The sequence below is a fragment of the Morchella sextelata genome, assembly GCF_020137385.1.
Source record: "Morchella sextelata strain SCLS chromosome Unknown scls_2, whole genome shotgun sequence".
Lineage (NCBI taxonomy): Eukaryota > Fungi > Ascomycota > Pezizomycetes > Pezizales > Morchellaceae > Morchella > Morchella sextelata.
The window spans coordinates 2,067,638-2,087,913 of NW_025408617.1; the positions used below are offsets into that span (position 1 = coordinate 2,067,638).

Genomic DNA, 20,276 nt, shown 5'->3' on the forward strand with positions numbered 1-20,276 from the left:
AATTATGATATACCACCGAGGAAGCCTCGTTTCGTCTGTCATAATTATCAGCAATCTGAGCCTTATAAGCTGCCTCCCGACTGTTACCTATTATATGTGCTACATGATCATGGCGATCTCGGGAATAGCGTATTGGAATCTGGAATCAAATAGTTGCTCATGGTGAGGTTCAAGTGAGCAGCCTTTTGGATCTCCCATTCGCGCCACTACCATCAATTACATGTATATGTCATTAACCGAACAAACCGGAGAAATTCAAAGCAAAAACAAATCAAAACCACTTGATGATACAAATTTAGGTTCAGATGGGCAGCAATATGCCCTTACATGCTGCCCGCTCATCAGGCATTAGGGTACCATGTAGCTAAGTATGTACATACACATCTAGGGCAGTCATGCGGAGTACGTTACTCTACAGCAAGGCGCAATCTTTTGCTGAAGCTCTTGCCCGCGGAATAGTCACCCCGGAGGATATAAGATCATTTGGAGATGCAAAGATTGCATGGTGTTTTCTGCTAATTCCTCTTGCTTCGCCTTGCTTCGTGCGCACCTTACAACATGTCGTCCACGTGCAGCGGGGAAGTTCGTTGCAGGACGAGAAGGGACGCCACGGAAAGCCAGTACATAGGTAATTAGCTTTGAGGGTCACCGCCGGGCCCGCACCACATCGTTCGTGACAAGAACCAAAGATATAACTGTGGTAAACAATTATTTACAACACGATATATAGTGGCGATAGGATCTAGAAACGGAACCCTAGTATGTACTGGAATACGACCCTGGGTACTCTCAGATGTTAATGTATATATTTCTATCCAACACAGTTGGTAAGTATAGATGATATTAGGCTGGTTACGGGCACAGTCACGCAATATTGATTTTTTTGAAGATACCAGCAACCTGCTAGACATGACCGCGTGTCCATCCAGGTGTAACCAAGGAGAAGTATGTATGTATGTACTCCTGCCCAACCCTGAGCTGAAAATGACATTAACTTGCTGAACGAGGAAAGTCCAATTCTGTATTCTGTCTTATTTCTCCTCAGTAGACGCTTTTGCTGCCATTGTAGGAAAAGATGAGAAATTTGCCAGTGGAGATTGTGGCGAAACAAAACAATTGCTTGGACGGAAATATATTGTCTCTGGGTTGATTGTGACAAGCTATGACTCGCTAGGTCAATCGTTCATCGATATTATATTAGGCAACTTCACATCCTGTCGGCCGGCGATGTGAGCGACGCGAATTTCGCAGAACATTGGCTACCAATCGAGTTCTTAACTCTCGTTATTGCGAATGTACATGATATGTACCTCTTGCGATCTTTTTCGGCTGTATTACTCGCGCGTTAATTAAGTCCTGAGAAATTTTGTGAGGTCGTTGCTACCAAGAATTCTCAGGACTTAATTAATGGGTGAGTAAGTATCTGAGAAACGCCAGGCGTGTTGATGTTTACACTCAAAAGTAGATGTTTCTAGCTAAGCCGCCTAGCTTAAGGGTCCAAGCCTTTATTAAAATACGGTTTATCCGAGGGAGTGGATGACCCTTCGAAGCCACAGATGTGGCTGTCAGCGCAGTACAATGACGTTAGTTTTTAGCTCTCATTGGACCAATAAATGAGTCAACGCACTTAAATTGCGCCTTATTGGGCAGCCAGAGTCATCGACGTGTTTGGGTCTAGATAAGTTTCGGTTAGTCAGTCTAGATTATGATTGGGTGGTAGCGGTCAGTAATACGTTTCACAGGAACAACCACCGAACGTGTCCTGCACCGGCGGCGCCGCAGCTGGGTTCCTTAACGAATCTTCAAAGTGCTAAAACGAGGAATCAGTGACTCGTTTGAGGCTCCTTTTTGAGACCTCCTCTCCCAGGTCTTGCACGGTATCCAAGGAGTTAGATTTAGATTTCGAAAGGGATCAGGGACTTTATGTTTTTATTTATATTGTTGCACGTAAACAATGTCAAGATAGGCAAGAGACAGGGAGACAGCGAGAGAGAGGCTCGGGGCCTAGCACCCGAAAACGGCTAGATGGGCGGGAGCACTGGATTGACGCAACCCACAGCGCCAGACACAGCCCATTTTCACACTTTCCGACCAAGGAAGAGAGGCCAGAAAACAGCCTTTTCCATCGTGGGAAGAAAGAGTCATCAGTGGAAAGTGCAGGGAAACGATTGGTTCCATATCTTATGCATTGCTGTGTGTGTTACGGATCGCTGATTTGGCAAGGGTACTGGAACGACCACTCTGTGCTGCCAGCCCCAAGACCTACATACCTACCGACCGGCAAAGTTCAACCAGACCAGGCAGCAAATGGCAAATATGCAGCACGATATGAGCTCACAGTTAGAATACCAAGATGGTTTCTTACCTCTCAGCTCTCGGTACAGGAATGCGAGATAACCTATGTGATAGAACATTCCCAAGGAGAGGGAAAGGATTTTTGTTACAACATTTATAAAATCCATTCGGGTTTCTCTATAGAGAACCATCTAACCCAATTTCTGCCTGTGCTGGGCTGCCTGGTGATATACGAGATAAAGCGGTAGTGTGGGAAGGGTGTAAGAAGTACACAAAGATGCAGTATAGAGGATAGAAAGAGAGGGAGAGTTTGGGTGAAGTGTGGTGTGTGTGGAGAGCCTATTCATCATCGGTAGACTTTTTAGGAACGAGACGAGTGAAGGGTTACTCATCGATCAATCCCCGCCTCCGCCTGGCTCTGAACAAAACTAAAAGCTTCCCCCCTCCCGCGAAAGATACCTTTTGATCTTTCTCGTCAGTCAGTCATCACGCAATAATGAACAGCTTTACAGATCTCCCGAAAGAATAGATACGGTTCCGATTCTGTCACTCCACTCTCCATTCAGTCTGAATACCATTTCGTCCAGCTGCTCGCTCTCCCCACATTGTCCTTAATCTCCCCACTTTATTGTTTCCAGCATTTCACCGGGCGCCTTAAAGAAACGGAGGGAGAAATAAGCAGGAAGGAGAAGAAGAAGAAGTCAGTTTTCTTCGCCGACGTCCGAGACAACATACATTCGGACTCATACCTCCTCCCCCTGCCCCGATAAAATCTGTCATCGGGCACTTTTAATTTTGCCACCAGCCCCCCTCCACACACACTCACACTCACACACCCCTCCCTTCCCCTCCAGATCACTCGGCGCGCTCACAGTCGCTGTTGCTCATTCCCTCGCTGCCTTTGGTTACTCACTCTTCCATACACTTACTCACTCCCTCTTCATTGTTCCGCTGGTGTTTTATATAATTCCCCTACCTCAGCCGCCGCATCAACCTGCTACACTCAGCTGGGACCTGCATCCAATCGTCCAAGTCACCGTCCTCTTCATTTGCCGCCGCATTATCATCATCAGAACCACCATCATCATACCGTACCTCAGGCTCTCAAAGCAGAAGTCCAGTCAGTAGCGCGTTTGTCGTCCCTGAACTAGGGCCCACATTACCTATTAGCTGAGTTAGCCTGTGCCACAATCAGTACAGCCAACCCAGCCGGTCTTTCCCAACCAACGCCTCCCCCCATATACTCCCCCCCCCCCCTGATCTCTCCGTCACTTAGTCAAGACTCACTTCGCGATTCGTGACGAGGCTCTCATTTTACCTGTCTCACAACTTCAACCTTCACCATTTACAAAAACACACATTACCACCATCACCGTCGAAAACTTCCTTCCCTAGTTCTGGGAAGTATCACAATGTGTCCTGTGGGTAATACTAGCATCGCCGAAGGATCTCCAGCCACCACCTCACCACTCTACCTCGCCACCGCTACTACTACATATTCTATTGCTATCGATGCTATTGCATTGTCATAACTTCTAGCTACCATCAACAGTTTTTTTTTTATATATCTTTCTGAATAAATACATCTTCGCCTAATCGAATACATTTTGAGGAATCGCCTTTGGTTGTACAGACGGCGGGTTGGGAAATTTTGCCGAAAATTTTGAATTTTTTTATTTCTTTTTTCCTACTGGAGTTTCTATCTGAAGGAGGTAACGGATTTTCTATTTTCTGGGTTGGGATCGCAATTTCTCTTCGAACCTTGCGGGTGAATCTTTTCAGCATATTTCATACTTTCGACAGTCAGAGGCCAACTTGACAGTGTTCGATCTCGAATACAGTCATATTTCAAAATTTGCTTGGCAAAACGTGGAAGGAACATCTGGTATTTAACAACAACTGGGCATCATATCAACAAACGGAAAAGGAAAGGGAAAAAAAAGGCTTTGGAATTTCTCCGCTGGACAGTACACGACAAGCGACACCGCCACCTAGAGTCATCAATAGCCACGTTCTTATGAGAAAGATTCTCTGATCGCCACTCAGCCCTACGCCACCCTAGATCTATTTGAGGTTCACAACTCAACTCCGCCATCTGCTCAGCCATTTACTAGTCATTTGCTTCGCCATCTAAGTCACAAAACACATCACCCTTCCACTCATTCACACAACTGAGATCGACCTACTTTCCTGAGATTGTCCCAAGATTGTTACTCACAATCTGACCTTGAAGACGGAATAAGGATTCTGATATTTATCTCGGCTTTTCTTTAGTTTTATTTGTTTCTTCCCTGCAACATCTCCTCTCAATTTTTGTGTTTCTATCCAACAATATGACCCTGGACCCCACCCCACCCACTACTACCTTTACGAAACACCCTCATTATCCATACTCACCGGCAGCGTCTATCGCATCCACCGCCTCTTCATCTAATTCGTCCGTTTGGTCTGTGGCAACCGCTTCCTCGAATGCCACATCTATCGCATCTAGCACTACCACGGATGGACTTACTGCACCAAACACTGCTATCATTACACCTCTTCCTACACGAAGTACTTGGCCCAAGAGTTCTCATCCTGTCGCCCGGAACCAAACAAGTATCAAGACAAGTGATGGTTCACAGCGTCATCCCCACCCGCCCCCGGTTCCCACTCCTGCAGAGATTGTACCAATTGAACAGAGGCAAAACCCACGCAGGACCAATCGCCTAGTAGAGAGCGTGAATGCAACGGGGTGTCCCGTGGATGGTACATGTCCTCTTCCACCTGTTCCGAGTCTCCAGCGCCAAGCTGATCGAAAGGTTAATTTTGTCGATAATCTTGTTGGTACGTACAAAATCTGGGTCAACAAAAAATTTCATTAAACAGATAAATGCAGAAGCTAAGTTAGATTAACGGCATTTTTCAAGACTCTGCTGCCCAGATAGTTGAGACAATATGGCCGCCTCCAAGACTTGGAGCTTGCGCGACTGCTCCAAAAGACAAAGTATTGCCGTTGCGGACCTTTATACAAGAGACGCTTCGGAGGTCTAGGACTAGTTATTCAACTTTACAGGTTGCATTATATTATCTCATTGTTATCCGGCCTCATCTTCCTCCACGCGACTGCGATATCAATAGTATGCCCCTCGACGAGGCACAGTTGATACGCGCAAAGCAATGTGGAAGAAGAATGTTCCTGGCTGCCTTGATTCTAGCATCGAAATATCTTCAAGATCGGAATTACTCGGCCCGTGCATGGAGTAAAATATCTGGATTGAATACGCTAGAGATAAACATCAACGAAATGGCCTTTTTGGATGCAGTCAATTGGAAACTTCATATATCTGAAACGGTTTTCCAAAAATGGACGGATCTTGTACTAAAGTATACGTCAGACCATACACCGACATCGATGTCTCTTTTGAATGCATCCCCATGGGTTGATGAAGAGGAAAGAAAAAAGGAATGGTGTGGATTAATTTTAACACTTACCCCGGACTTGACTGAAGTCGAGTCTCCTTCTGGAGGACTAAAGCATTGCTCGGGGGATGAAGTTGCTATGGAATCTTTTGATAGGGCAATGGCAGCACCGCAGTCATCAGTTCAACCGGTAGCTCCCCTGGCCCCTTCTTCTTCTTCCCTTCCTCGGACTTTTGAGCGTTCGCTCAAGAGCTGTGATACATTCAACGCTCTCCGCCAGCCGCTTCCAAAAACTGCTCTGACAATTCTTCCACCTCAGTCACATCGGTCATCGTCGTTGGCGCAATCCTCTAGTCTCGATACCCCTGCAGCGGGTCTTGTTTCTGGAAATGGAATGGCGCCGCCGATACCTGCTGCTGCGGCCGGTGGAGCTATGGCTGCTATGGCATCTGTTGCCAATGTTGCACATAGTAACATGATATCTGGTTCTCAGGAGAATTGGTCATTTATCGCCCGGAGAGGACCTGGGGCACCACCCATTGTGGGTGCATGTCCATCTCCACGCCGGAGATCTTCTCTCTCGCACATGATTAAGGCTTCATCACCAGCTCCGGGATCTCCCAATGGACAGTTCTTGAGATCAACTTCAATTTGTCCTCTTTCATCTCGCAAGTCACCTATGTTTGGTTCCAAGAGGCAGAACAGTGAATTTAAAACTGGCAGCCCTCGATTGAATGAATATAGACACTTTACGCCATGTGCTTCTCCAAGCTCTCGTGACGCGGCTCTGAGCTTGAACATGCTAAAGGAAGGTTCCTCGCCTTGTTCTACTGGCAGTACTACACCAACAAGCCGGAAGCGCAGTTATGTGGCAAGCTCACTGGTCTCCTCCGCTGCTTCTGAGGGACATACTAGTGTTACCCCGAAATTTAGCTCTCTATCTGGATTCGCCTCACCTGCAACTGGCATGGTGGTAGCTAGTCCAAACATGGACAGAAGCAAAAGATTGAGGTGCGCAGTCGCTGGAGGAAAGTTGGGAATTATGGAGGGAATTCCAGTTTCCCAAAACGTTCGATAGGAGATCTCGAAGCTTTTGGAACACGAAAGTCTCATGGAGATCCATCATATGGAATGGTTTTTTCGCAAAACTTTGGTATCAAAGTGGAGGAAAGTTTTTTTGGCTAGTGGAGTCAATGTTTGGGGGCTGTTTGTGATTTTGGTTTTTTTCTTCTCGTTTATTCTGTAAGGTGTTTGGCTTTTTACTATTCTTGATACGTCTCTATATCTCCTGTTATGTACTGGTCCATCTTTAGTCTGTTTTATGTTTCCGTCTGATTGGACGAATGGATGCTTCAAGATCCCCCCGAAGATCCATCTTGTATCTTCCCGCAGACACAGACACATCCCGTCACATCACATCAGATACGAGAATGGCGAATCTCAGGTCTCAAAATATCATTGGTCCAATCCAATCGATTGGTCGAACGAGCGGACGAATGATTGAGATGTACACAAGAACGATAGATTGGCCGATACCGAGTGATGCTTTGTGCGTCGGGTGCAATTTCAAAGAAAGCGGGTGAAGAAAGGTCATGGTATAGTTACATCGCGCGTTTAAGAGGACGTGCTTTTCTGATTGCATTTAGATTCGGTGCCTATCGCGCGATATTCATACCCACATTCAGTTGTGAACTGCTGTATCTTCTTTTCCGGTCAAGTTGAGAAATAAATGACATTTTCTAGATGCATGATCTACCGTACCTGCCATCGCATAATCAGACGACCACTATTATCGAAAATGACCTTGGATCTACATACCTTATGGAGAAGGGGTTTGGTTATTTCTGGTATGTGCACTGCACCAATCCTTTAAGATGCCCAGTTAGTTAGTCATGGATTCTCACTTTCATGGTTGGTCGGTACAAAGATGTCGAGTGAGGATTTGTGATTCAACACAGTCATCTAATCCTGACTGTGCAAAACGGTTGAGGTAAGCAACGTGAGTCATATCATGAAATATTATATGACCAAAATTGATACTAAAAGTATCAGATGATTCAACCTGCGGGTCTCGTGCCTATGTAAAATAGTTGATGATAATTTGGTACCGAGTGATAATCTATGATTATCCATGGCAACGCCTCTTCCACTAATCACTTGTGTATAAATGTGTAAAAACATGCAAAAACCAACATCTACACCGTATTCGTGATTTATTGTCGTGTTTATTTCCTGGACTCATGGTATCGGCCTGAATTTCAGGTGGGGGTGTAAGTCCTAGCGGGGCTTTTCGGCCCGCGCTGCTGTCAGCATTGGTCGGTTATCCTCGAGTCTCACCGATGCTGCTGAACATCATTTGTATCATTGATCACTGCAAAGCACTCGATAATAATTTCCTACTCTAGTCACAAGAATGGGATCTGCAGCTTCGATTATTTTTTTTTGATGTTTAATTCATGCAGCTTCGATTAGTTGACTAGCCAAGCAAAGGATTTTGTTTTTAGGCTTAAATGGCCCGTTAGAAGATTAGTCAAGGATTCAGATCTCGCACTATTCTGGAACAGTGGCCACGATTGAAACAGTGATAGTCTTCCCCCACCTTCTCCCTCTCTTTCCCTCCTCCTTTTACCCTGGTGTATTTCCTTCGTCAATCAGAGCGACACCCCAATTTTGCGCACTGTATGCAGCAAGCAGCACCAGTTCTTTGAAATCCGGGGTAAAGCAGCAGGCAACTCCCGGGCCTTGCTTAAGCCTGCAGCTTTGAGTTGAGCCTGATTGATGTATTGCTGACTAAAAGCGTACTAGCTCCAAAAAAACCCAGTTTTACCGAGTCTGGCCGAGACAAATGACCCATGATTGAAAATCTCCTAAATGAGAATCTTAAGACCAACGATCCTAAGATGATCATACCGTTTAAATATCCTTCAAAGATGATGGTGCACGGACACTTTAAACGGGGGGAGAGGTGGTATGCAAATTACGATAACACTCGACGGTGCCGGACTCTCCTATCATTGCAATTGCAGCACCGCGGGAAGGCGTGTGTGGTAAGTATTATTATCATTATGATGTGACAGTTTGAGTACAAGATGTGCTAACTACATGTACCTACATTACATACATACATGTATACATGTAAATTACCTAGATATTGTTATATTTGTCGATTAGGGCACAGGAGAGAGAGAGAACAACTTTACTCAAGTCATAATGACATCTGTTCAGCAGTTGTAACTACTGGGCTCGTGCCAAGGGGTGGGTCCTACAGTCAATCATGAGGGGACGTGCGATTCATTATACCATATTTACATACATAGCTCATACTCGATACGGATCAGAGCGGTTACCCACACCTCAGTGGTGGTTGCAAATGTAGCCCTATGACGAGTTCCAAGCTCTCGCCCCTATTTCACGATATATTTCAGGAGAAAGCAATGAGTAGATGCCGTGTTTGCAGAGTAGAGCAACTAGGGTTAGGTGTCTGTTTACCCGCCAGGGGCAGAGGTTGAACGGCTAGGTACAGCACTGTAGCTAGCTATGCTGTTGGAAATTGACAACTAGGGATATTGTTGTTTCCCCTTTCCTTTTGATGCTTTTCTTTCCGTCTCATATATCGAAGTGAGACATTACGCAGGAGGAGCGGGAATTTTGTTCAACACGATTGATTAAAACGGAGGGTTGATCTTTGGGAATTCCTAAGAGACGGTTCAGCCAATGATATTGTGGACTTGAGTCACTGATTCCTCTTTTTCCACGGCTAAGCGCTTCTTTGATGATATGTAGTTGAAAAATATACCGGAATGCGCATATGTAGTGTAGATATACATTTACATGTGCATGGCATGGCATGGCATGATACTATTGCTGTTGTTTATTCTAATCCTGATTTTGGATGTCTTAGAAACAGCATATGTAGTACCATAATTGAATGAATGGGTATGAGTAAGGTAAGTTCCTAATTCCGTCTTATAGGTTTTTTTTTTTGCCAATAGGATGTATTGTTCGCTCTTTCAGTTATGGTAGCCAGCCCTTATCCGGTATCGCCCATCTGATCATGCCCAGAAAAACCAAGTTGCTTTTGCTACTGACTGTACTCGCAGCAGGTAACAAGTACCCGAAAATGCACGTCCTAATCTGCAATTTCCATTGGATTAGAAGTCAAAAATACACCAAAAACTTGCAGCTGCATATTCGGGTACTTCATGCCTGTCGCGAGTATATCACCCACCGGGAGAGAAAGAAATGGCATCTGTAAGAGGAAACCCGCATTAAAATTGGTGGTGGTTGGCGGTGGAGGAAGAAACCGAGTTTTTTATTTATTTTTTCCTCCTCTGTCTAGTTTTTTATTGTTTTATTTTTCTTGTTTGATCAGACAGATTTTCGAGGATGAAAGGGAATTCCGAGTGCGACGTGACGTGATGCACAGAATCGATTGACGGATCAATCACGAAATTCACAGGAATTCCTAAAAGACCCGCATCCCATCCCCCATCCCCCATCCATCCATCCATCCATCCATCCATCCACCCACCCATCCATGCCCGTAGAGCTAGCTGCTAGAGTAAGAGGGCAAGAGGGCGAGAGGGCAAGAAGGTAGGAGATAGTAGAGGAATAGGGAGTCGGGTTGAAATTCCTCCGGGCCTGTGATTTGCCTTCTGGTGACTAAATTAGTGTACCATGTCTTGCCCTGTCCTGCCTGCCCCGCATTCAGGTTCAGGCGATTTCCGGCTAGGGAGTGATGGGTGTTACAAATGTAACGCTAGGGTTATTGTGATGCGAAGGGGGACGGTAAGATACTTGTCTGTCCAGTGTCCAAACCGTTTATGATGTATGTACTATGTACGCTGATGTAGACTAAGTCTGCTAAGGTACTAAATGTAGCTGTGGGAGGTAGAGTAGGTATGCTGTACGATACAGCTTTGGGCTTGTCCTGTTCGCAGGGCTGAGATTGAGGTGAACTGAAGTGAACTGAACTGATCAACTGAGCCTGCTTGGCTGGAACATGTCGACAGCTATGCCCGGTTGGGTGTGATGGGGTGACTTCTTCTTGAGAATCAGAAGGGAGTTCGATGGATGGGAAAGGCCAAGACGAGAGATTGGGGGGGGGGGGGGGGGGGGAGGTGTCTGTGCACTCGCTGCCACTCTATCACGCGAACAATATCGCGTATGTATGAACATACTCTATCTTAACCTCTTAGCGTGTCTTTATACTCTACTTATTACTACAATTCGTACATATGTCTACATGTAGATATTCAATTGTGCTCAACCGACATCCCTGTGTGGTCACTATCATGGAAGCAGTAGCAACTCGATACATACATGTAGTTACATACGTGCGGACTGAACTCCGCAGAGCTGAGCTAGCACAGTACAGTTTGACATATATGCTGTCACTGTACAGTCATTGAGCCAGGACTACTCTACTCCCAATTGATGTTTCGAAACAGTAACAATTAACCAACCAAAAAGAAAGCAAAAACTATCAAAGCACCCCCCCCCCCCCCCTTCTTCCCACTCCACTAAGGAACCCCGTGGGAAGCGACAAAGAGGCTGACATACTGCGGGACGGAAATTCGATGACCCGGACTGAGAGCGGTTAGGAAGGGAGCGGGCAGGGCAGCACAAGTTTCGAGCTAATACATGTAGTGCTCAATTTGCACCTAGATCTTTACGCTGCGCTTGAACAGACAGAAAGTCTACCCGAGTGATTAACTATGATCGCAGTTAACCTTAGCAGTGGAGTTTAATATGACATCTATTTTTAGTGCTAACTGCGGTAGAGCAATAAAGCTTGCCCTACATCCTAATGGCTGCACTGCACTGTCTTAGACTATCTCGATGCACTGGGGGGGGGGGGGGGCAGGGCTAAAACTTTCTCTCCCTCTTCCCCAGTTTTTTTCTTTCTTTCTATCTCGATCTGTGTTTTCGAGTCGCCTCCCCCATTTCACCGGCTGTGGTTGACACTGGTTGTTGCTCATGTCATGTAGGTTATGCTCATTTCAGTGTAGATTGTGTTGCCAGAGGTTCAAGCTTATCTTTTAGGTTTTGCGGGACAGCCTCCTAGCGCATCAGCGCAGGTCATGTGAGCCCATAATAATCCCTTTAATAGCACCCCCCAGAAGGCCAAGGGCTTTTTTAGTCACACGTTGCACATGCCGTGTGGACTGTAAGATATCTCAGATGTTTACATAAATGGTAACTGTAGCTGTAAAGAAAGACATTCGTCGAATGACCAAGTGAGTCATTTAGGGAAATAGATTGATCAACTGCGCAAACAACTCAAGTCAGAGAATCATTCTAAATTATTGCTATTTCTACTATGTATGTATGTATGTATGTGTGTATGTATGTATGTATGTATGTATGTATATTTGTTTGTTACAGTACATGTAGGTATGTACCTGCCTATGTATATTTTATCAAAATGGTTTACAGGCTGTGTTGGTTTTATTTATGGGAGTTCTTGAGCCTGAGACTTTGATCTCTGCCCCGTAGGTGGAACTCAAGTGGCTATGGCGGAGTTACAGGACCGTTGAACAGCAACAGAGACTACCTCAAAGCGACTCTAGCTTCGCACTCAGACCACAGCGAGATACCGCAATACATGAGGAGGTATGCAGTTGGAGAGTGGATAACTACATGGATTTAGAGACTGCTCGCGCTCGAATCTCAATCTGGATCCATTCCAATGGGCCCTGTGAATCTGCCCTAGCGTATTCCTGATTCGCCATACATACTTGCTGCCTCATGCAAGATTACGGCCCAGTTTATGGTTGCTTCAAATGGAGAGAGAGGAGAGAGATAAACCATTTGCCTAGTGGGGGCATCCTCTATGCTCCACCCTCTCTCTCACTGGTGTTATCTTGTAAACAGCACTCTCAGCTGGTGTCACAAATTACGTTACACATCAGAGGCTCGCGGAAGTTACCGTTTGAACCATCGCTTAAGTCTCAACACCAGCCAACAGGAACCGCGTGTTGGGCCTGCTCTAAAAGCTTTATCTACCGAAGGTTAGTTGGGTTAGGTTGCCTAAAATAGTATATTTTTGGTAAGGATTTAAAAGGCTGATCTTAATTACTGGGACCTTGATTTCTGGGGGAAACTGCACTCACCAGTAGAGTAGAGGAGATATCTCGAGTATGTATGCACTCTATCTACGTACCGGTTTGATCTTGATCAACCGGGGAGGGAATAATGGATACTGGTATGTTCTCCTCCGTAGAATAACAAACTTCTGACCTTGACTTGTACCACGTTACTTACTTGGAGAACATTTAGGTACTGCCCGGAATCAATTCAGCATGACCACCCGGCTATCCTTCCCTCATGGCACTACCTGTTTTTCTCTCTGAAAAAGTACATAACAGTACCTGCAGTAGTTAGCAGTCTGTTAATTGTCTGCCGACAAGACAAAAAGAAAAAAAATAGGGCAACGAAACCTCAAATGAGGTTACAAATTGAAATGTCAATCAAATCCCAGAGGTTGAAGGGGGAGGAATAATCCCAGGAAGATCGCTACCGGGATTCTTTTTACAAATCTAAACAAGATCGCCAGAAACCTGGCACCAAGCTTTCAATCTTGAGTACCGCCATAACTCGAAAAATTGGCTAGATCAAAATTACTTGTACGGGAAACTTATGGTGCAGATCGATGCCATTCAACCAATCACTCAAGTGGTAATCCCTGGACGGAGATAGCCAATTTTTCGAGTTTTGGCGGTAGGTACTACATGTCTTTTATGGGTCCCAGCCCCCATGAATTGCGACAAAACGGTGGACAGGACAGAGTGGGGCCTTTTCGACTCGAGTTGCCTGGTTATTTACTTTGGAACTTGACCTGAAATTTCAGAAGGCAAGTTTAGTTTCATGCCCGCTCAGAGACGAGAAGAAACCACACGTACACAGACTGTTTTTCTAGTTTTGTTGACATTATGATTCAATTAGATTTCTTTTCAATGCGGCCAGATAGGTAGAAATCGCGATTGTACCACATAAGAGCAGAGTATGTACCAATGCGCAAAATTATTTTTCCGAATAAACCCTACTTTCAGCGGTATCGCGGTATTCTGGCCGAGGCCTGCATGATGTGTGGTGTCTATCCCCCGTCGAGAAAGTCGAGAATTCCCCCATTCTCACGCTCAGTCGTTGAAGATGCGACGTTGGCGCACATCTGAACCAGCGGCTTCCCGCTTGAATGCTAACCACATATGACTTAGACCGGGGAAGCTAGGCAAGGGTTCACAACTTCAGGGAGCAGAAAATGCCGAGGCGCATATGTGGCATCTGCAAGTCAACCCTTCCGCGTGGCCTTCTAGAGTAGGACCTTTTGTCTTCGCTTCCCACCTTTCTCCACTGCCTCTCCGGCTTCCAGTCCTCTCCGCGCGGAGATCTGGATTCTAGGCCACGTTGTTTTACCGCCTAAATACTTGAGAAAAAGAACAGCAAACGGTCGGGCAGTGCAGTCTGCAGTCTGCATTCTTGTCGAGAAAGGCCCGAAAACCCAAATTCTGCGAAGAAACAATCGCAATTGGCACATTGGGATTTTCCTAAGATATATACTCGCTTTTTTTCAAACAAGAAATCAGATTCCCCAATGAAGGGGGAATTTCTTCAGGAGCCAATATCGTCAGGTCGTTAACTAGGTATCGTCCTTATTGGACCCATTGGGGAAGATGAATTATTTATCAGCGAGACATAGAATTGTCAATGCTTAATTTAACCGTAGCCTTGGGACCATCGGCCCCACAGTTAATGCGGTGTTGATCTAGACCCTCGGCTGTGCTGTTGGGCCCTTACGAGGAGACAGAAGAGCGAATCAGAGATTGAGTGGTCTCATGGATCGGCCAATCCCTGACAGTTCCTTACGGTTGGCACCACCAGGTCACGTAGGTGGTACTGATGGGTACTCTAGAAACCTAGCATCAGTGAATGATCGATCATACATATCCTCACACCTATCTTATTAACAACTGACACTTAGAAATCACACTGGAAAGACTGCAGGGACTCACGATGGCGTAGGTATTGCACGTTCGAGGCCAGAATCAAACGCCTGCTATAGGTTTCGTAATTGTCGGGGTTGACACCGCCGATGTCTTCCGTCGCTGGTGCAGGAAAGAGATATCAGAAATCTCGGAAAATTTGCCACACGCTTAGATCTACCCAAAACTATCATGATAGAAAATTTTCTAGTCCGGGCACCCCATGCAAAGCTCGTCATGAGAGAATTAAACTGCATCGTGTACTTTCTGTAACCGCTAGCCGAAGAGGAAGACAAATGTCATACCACGAACTAAGACCATCCAACTTGATAATGCCCCCTCTTTTGAAGGTTCCGCACACACAGGGCCCGATGTTCACGATTTTCAAGAGCGCTATAGCCTATAGATTCAATTATGCAAATGATAATTGCAGAAATTAATATAGGACTAACCCATCTTGAATGGAGAGTACTTATCCACCTACTATTCTGATGTAATTGCCTAATGGAATCGATAGGAGTCTGAACAGTTGGCTTAAGGTAATTGCGGTCTGTGCCAGGTGATCAAGATCATTGATCTAGCATCACATCATCTTGTACATGTGCATTCTTACCACTGGGTTCAGGACGATGGTAACCGTAAGAATGGGATCCCAGACATTAGTTACCTACAGACTGGATACACACCTTACGGAGGGCACCCGTCGAGAGCCACGTGGGATTAATAGAGTACTGTCAGTGCCAAAGGTTTTGGGTAGTTTAATTCAGCCCCCTTGGGTATGAAAGAGGGCTAGAGACTCGGTTGAAACAGGAGTTGCAGTCAATTTAAGCGGCCAAAGTCTACTCCACTGGAAAAAAAACTAACTTTGACGTCCTTACCCTCGCGCCCAAGTGCCACCATATCGCTTTATGTATGTGGGGGTTATGGCGCAAGTGATGGTGGGGTCCACGCGTACTCGCAGCAGGTAAAAAGTACTCGAAAATGCACGTCCTAATCTGCAATTTCCATTGGAGTAGAAGTCAAAAATACACCAAAAACTTGCAGCTGCATATTCGGGTACTTCATGCTTGTCGCGAGTATATGTATGTACTTGAGCTTTGAAGACATTAGAGCTATGATGGTAACGAAGCATTGGGCCCTGGCCTTTTCAACGTTCCAAACTAACTGACGAAAGCGTTGAGGATATCTGTATTTGGAATGATTATCCTGCCAGAAGCTGATGACACAAGTCTTCATTATAATACTGCTAATATAATATTATACTCATATTATTATACTTGGCCCCTTTGAGGACATCGATGTTATCATGAATTAAACAAAAAAAAAAAACATCGGTGTTATCGATGCTATCAGTGTTTTTTGTTCGTGGGGCCGAAGTGCAACAATTACAAGCAACAATTGATACAGTTCGTCGTTTTTAGACGCCCATTTTGTCTGTGGCGAAAGATATGTCGTATTCCTACAATGACAAAAGTATTAACAATATGCTCTACGCGGGAAGACATTGTTGGACAAGGATGTGAGCCGCAGTGATGGGATTGGTGGCTTGGAGCGGTCTGTCGCAATCCCTCGATTTGAACCGCCTTCAAAACGTATCGGGTCGAGAGATGCTACACCACTTTCTAAATTGCCGAACAATTTTGATTTGTGCATGTCGGAGGCCGGGGAATAGAAATGGGAGGGGGCAGTATCGAAGCTTTCGGGGGCGTTCGGCTTTTCCCTTGCACCAGGTAGTTGGGATGATGTTCACCAATAATCAAAGTTACTAATCCCATTTGGAACATTTATAGCCACCATTGAATCTGTGAGACATTGTCTCAGATGTCGCTACATGGTCGGCTTCCGGGCGGCTTGGGAGGACATGGCGCCTTCAAAGTTCATCATAGGGGGGTTTTGTTAGCAGAAGAGAACACCATGGTCGAAAAGACAAGTGATCGTGGGCTATCCGTAGAATCTGGTTGCCCTGCTGCATACGGTGTCTAAGAGTACGTATCAACCCTAATTGGATATACTTGACCCCAGAAATCTCACAGCCCCTCGTACAGCCGCCAGCTGTCCCGAGAACAGTTATGTAGGCTGGCAACCACACGGTATCAACATGTTCCGGGTAGATACCCACCGGTGAACCTGCCTGCCGGGTCGAAGATGCCGTACAACATTTCTACTTTCGTCCTTGATGGGCCCAAGAACTCGCTTTCCATAGCATTTCTGGGACGGTATCTATCAGACACTGGTGTTTTACTTTTGCTAGTCGTCCTTAACCCCCTTTCCCAACGTTGAATTCACAATTAGACCCTTGTCTTGAATTAATTCGCCTAATCGAGACGATCTGTTTTCAGGCGACGTTTTATAGCCTTTGTTCCAATAGTTGCACACGAGTCCATGTGAATCAACCGTTTATCCTATCGCGCCTAGAACAAACATTGGTCTAGATGTTCCCATCAGACATAAAGTAAGTAATTTACTGTTCTTTACAAAAACCCCAAAGAGGGAAGCAGCTCTGCAAACAGAGTTCTACTGGACGGGAATTCAGTAGGTCCGGTCTTGAGAGATCTGGAACTCGAAATAGTAGCTAAACATTATCAAACGATATCTCTAGTCAGCTTCCTGTGTTGTCTATCGTCCCATCTGTAAGATCAACCATTACAGGCCGGTTATTTCTTTTTCCCTCCGGGCACAGCGTCCACTGGATTTTTTTGACACTGTCATTCGCGTGGTTTATGCGTGGCACCCAAACCCGTTTGCGGAAAAGCGACCTGGGGGAAGAAGAAGTGGGGCAGCAGCAGCAGCGGGTGCGTTACGGCGGATCTGGATATGGATCTATTTGATGAGTGACCCCAGCAGTTCAGCGCGCATCCGTGATTTGGCCGTCGGGGAGGCCGGGAGGTACCCAGGCAAAAGGAACCACCTTTTTCGGTTATTTGTCCAATCAAAGCGGGGAAGTAACGAAAAAAAGCAAACAGAGACATAATTTTCATCGATGAATGTCTCAGCTTTTTCTAAGACAGAAATTTTGCATGCGTATAAGCGAGCTTCCAATTGGGAAAAGATTTATCCAATTCGCGGTCACGAAAAGGTTTGTACCTACAAGTCGATATGCACGGAAACAAAGAACAAAGGTAAGACCCATCGTGGTCTCTGGACTGTCGTCTCGATTTAGTCTCTGCACCTGAGATATGATGGCCAATGTTTGTTTAGTTGGACGAGTTGTGCATGCTGAGAAAAATAAAATCTTCTCCCTCGAAGACTGAAGAGGTCAATGACGGGTTATGATTGTGTGTTCTTAAGATGACAGTCCGAAGAAAGAAATCGCACAGCATATGGACGTTCCACAAGCACAAACTCTGGAGAAAGAGGCACACCACGTCCACGTTGTGTAGAGTACTTTGCCTTAGTTACCTTCGTCTAGAGCGTGAGGCCTTTCTGAGACATGCAGTCTCACAGCCATCGAGCAGTGGCCACCCCCCCTCCGACTGTTGACCACCAATCACTGCCCATCCCAGTAACCTAATTCACGCCGCCATGCCCAATCTCGCATAGCCAGGGACTCCGCAAGCGGTACGTCCCTGCAAAGGATTTGCTCCTCTCGGCCACCTTGCCTTCGCATCTGCGCATCGCACGCAGGTGAATGGACTGGGAATGAGGGGCCTAGATTTGAACAAGTTGGTGGGGTGCCCCTTTCCTATCCGTCAAGGACTCTAGAAGAGTTTAATTCTTCTGATATCGGCATATTGTTTGTTTTATGGGGGTGAGAAACTCAAATACTAACTGGGGTACTAACAACAGTTAACGTCACTGTGCGATGGATACAGACAAGTGTTTCTGTCTTTCGTCCCATCCTGTTCTGTTAACCATCATGCTCCTGCCTTTGATTATCAGACGTGGTGTGGATGGGCATAGTAGTTGGCCATTTGTCTTTTACGCTTCGTGAGATTTTACTTTTTGTTTCCGCTCAGCCCTTATTAAATTTTTGTTTTATTTTCATGTGCATCTTCGATCTAATAACATATATATGTATCCTTCATCATCTTATATCTCTATCTATTATAATATCCAATCCATACATCCTTTCGTTTAGATCATATAGATCTCTGAGGTCCATGCCATCTTCAAGAGCAGTCTGACCCTCAATTGGATCATTGATCAACTACTGGGATAGTTATATCCAGATAGGTATTGATTGGGATCCACGCGACTCGGCTGTTCCCATCAAGCATCAACATCAATCATCTGCTTTGCTGCCTGTCCAGGACCTGGTGCTTTTGCAGCGGTGTGTTCAAAGACGCGCCAGTGCGACCCGTGAACCCAATACCGCTCCATTCGGGCTGTTGTCTCACTTCACAAGTCAATTCAAGCCGAGACGCTACGGCAAAGGCCAGGGGGAAGACCAAGCCGTCTCCTCCTCCTCTTTTTTTTTTTTTTTTTTTTTGCCCCCCAACCCTGGTCTCTCGATTTTGAGATCCAGTTGCAATCCCCCTGTCTCTGCAGCCTTTCCCTCCAGCCCGCTTTAAGCTAAGACTTTTTCTGTCTTGATAGAAGGAGGTGCATTACCTGGGGAGGGGGTAGCTTTCTACGCATATCTTTCGAGCGAAGAAAGTGTGAGGGAGAAGGGCAGAGGGACGATTTGCAAGAATAATTGCGCTTCGTGGGGAAAAAAAAATACTACCGTCGCGCGCGGCCTGTCAGCTTTACCATTATTTTGCTTATTTTGCTTTTTACGTTCCATATTTCCCACCCTCTGTTTCTTGCCCCTACTTTGTATCTCTTCGCCCACATCAAGTTTTGTTCACTTGACGTATATATCTCCTCAGAGGCGCTCTTGGACACGTTTTTCTCCAGCCATTCCCGACAGCCATCATAAAGCCTTCAATTCAGCCCTTTCAATTACTTCTGCAAAGAACCTTGGCTGAATAAACCCTCCTGCGTTACCCCAAGTTTGCAGAGGTTTCTCGTTTAACAAAAAAAAAAAGAGGAGTGGTTCCTGTCTCGATACCATACCTTCGGGCCCGTTGCTTTCTTTCTTGTAGATCACTCACCAAAAGGCTTGCTGCCCGCACGGCAGGGAAGAAACGTGGTGATCGTCGGCCTCTTGCTCTCTTCGGGTCAATCATCAACAATTACTATATACCAATTCTACCTTTCCTCATTTTACTTCTTCAACCATTTCAACTGCTACTATTTCACCTACTATTTATCACATCCCAACTATCCCATCCCAACTATTCCAAATAATTCAACAACGCTATCCAACTTCGATTGCTAAACAGTCAAATCTATTCAGTACATACAGCCGCCCGTTATCATTAGGTAGTTTACCATCCAGCACCTCCCTTGCTTGACGCACCAATCTGGCGGGTTGTACCGCTGTCTTTCAATATTCTCCCCCTCAATGTGCAACATAACATATAACTGACTTGACCTGACAGGCTGTTGCACGATTTAAAAAAGTGTCTCATTATATTTCGCTAGCACATATACAACACCAACTCCCCCCGCGCCTACCTGGAATAACAGCATTTGCACATTACACAGTATACTTTGAGAGCATTCGCCTCAGTATACTCAACCTACAAAATCCCTTCTAAGGGCTTACAC

At 45.6% G+C, this 20,276-nt stretch overlaps 2 protein-coding genes across 2 annotated transcripts; one reads left to right on the forward strand and one right to left on the reverse strand.

Annotated features, from left to right (window-relative positions):
* Positions 1–1,455: 1,455 nt before the first annotated feature.
* H6S33_005814 (uncharacterized protein) lies at positions 1,456–2,126 on the reverse strand (the record flags this gene model as incomplete). The annotated part of the gene is made up of 4 exons (XM_044837201.1): positions 1,456–1,562; positions 1,628–1,674; positions 1,734–1,810; positions 2,085–2,126. 4 exons carry the CDS (start codon positions 2,124–2,126, stop codon positions 1,456–1,458), a joined length of 273 nt encoding a protein of 90 aa, XP_044699123.1.
* A 2,502-nt stretch (positions 2,127–4,628) lies between these two features.
* On the forward strand, positions 4,629–6,775 carry H6S33_005815 (uncharacterized protein; the record flags this gene model as incomplete). Its single annotated transcript, XM_044837202.1, has 3 exons — positions 4,629–5,121; positions 5,205–5,887; positions 6,017–6,775. The coding sequence occupies 3 exons, from the start codon at positions 4,629–4,631 to the stop codon at positions 6,773–6,775; spliced, it is 1,935 nt and encodes a 644-aa protein (XP_044699124.1).
* Positions 6,776–20,276: the final 13,501 nt, after the last annotated feature.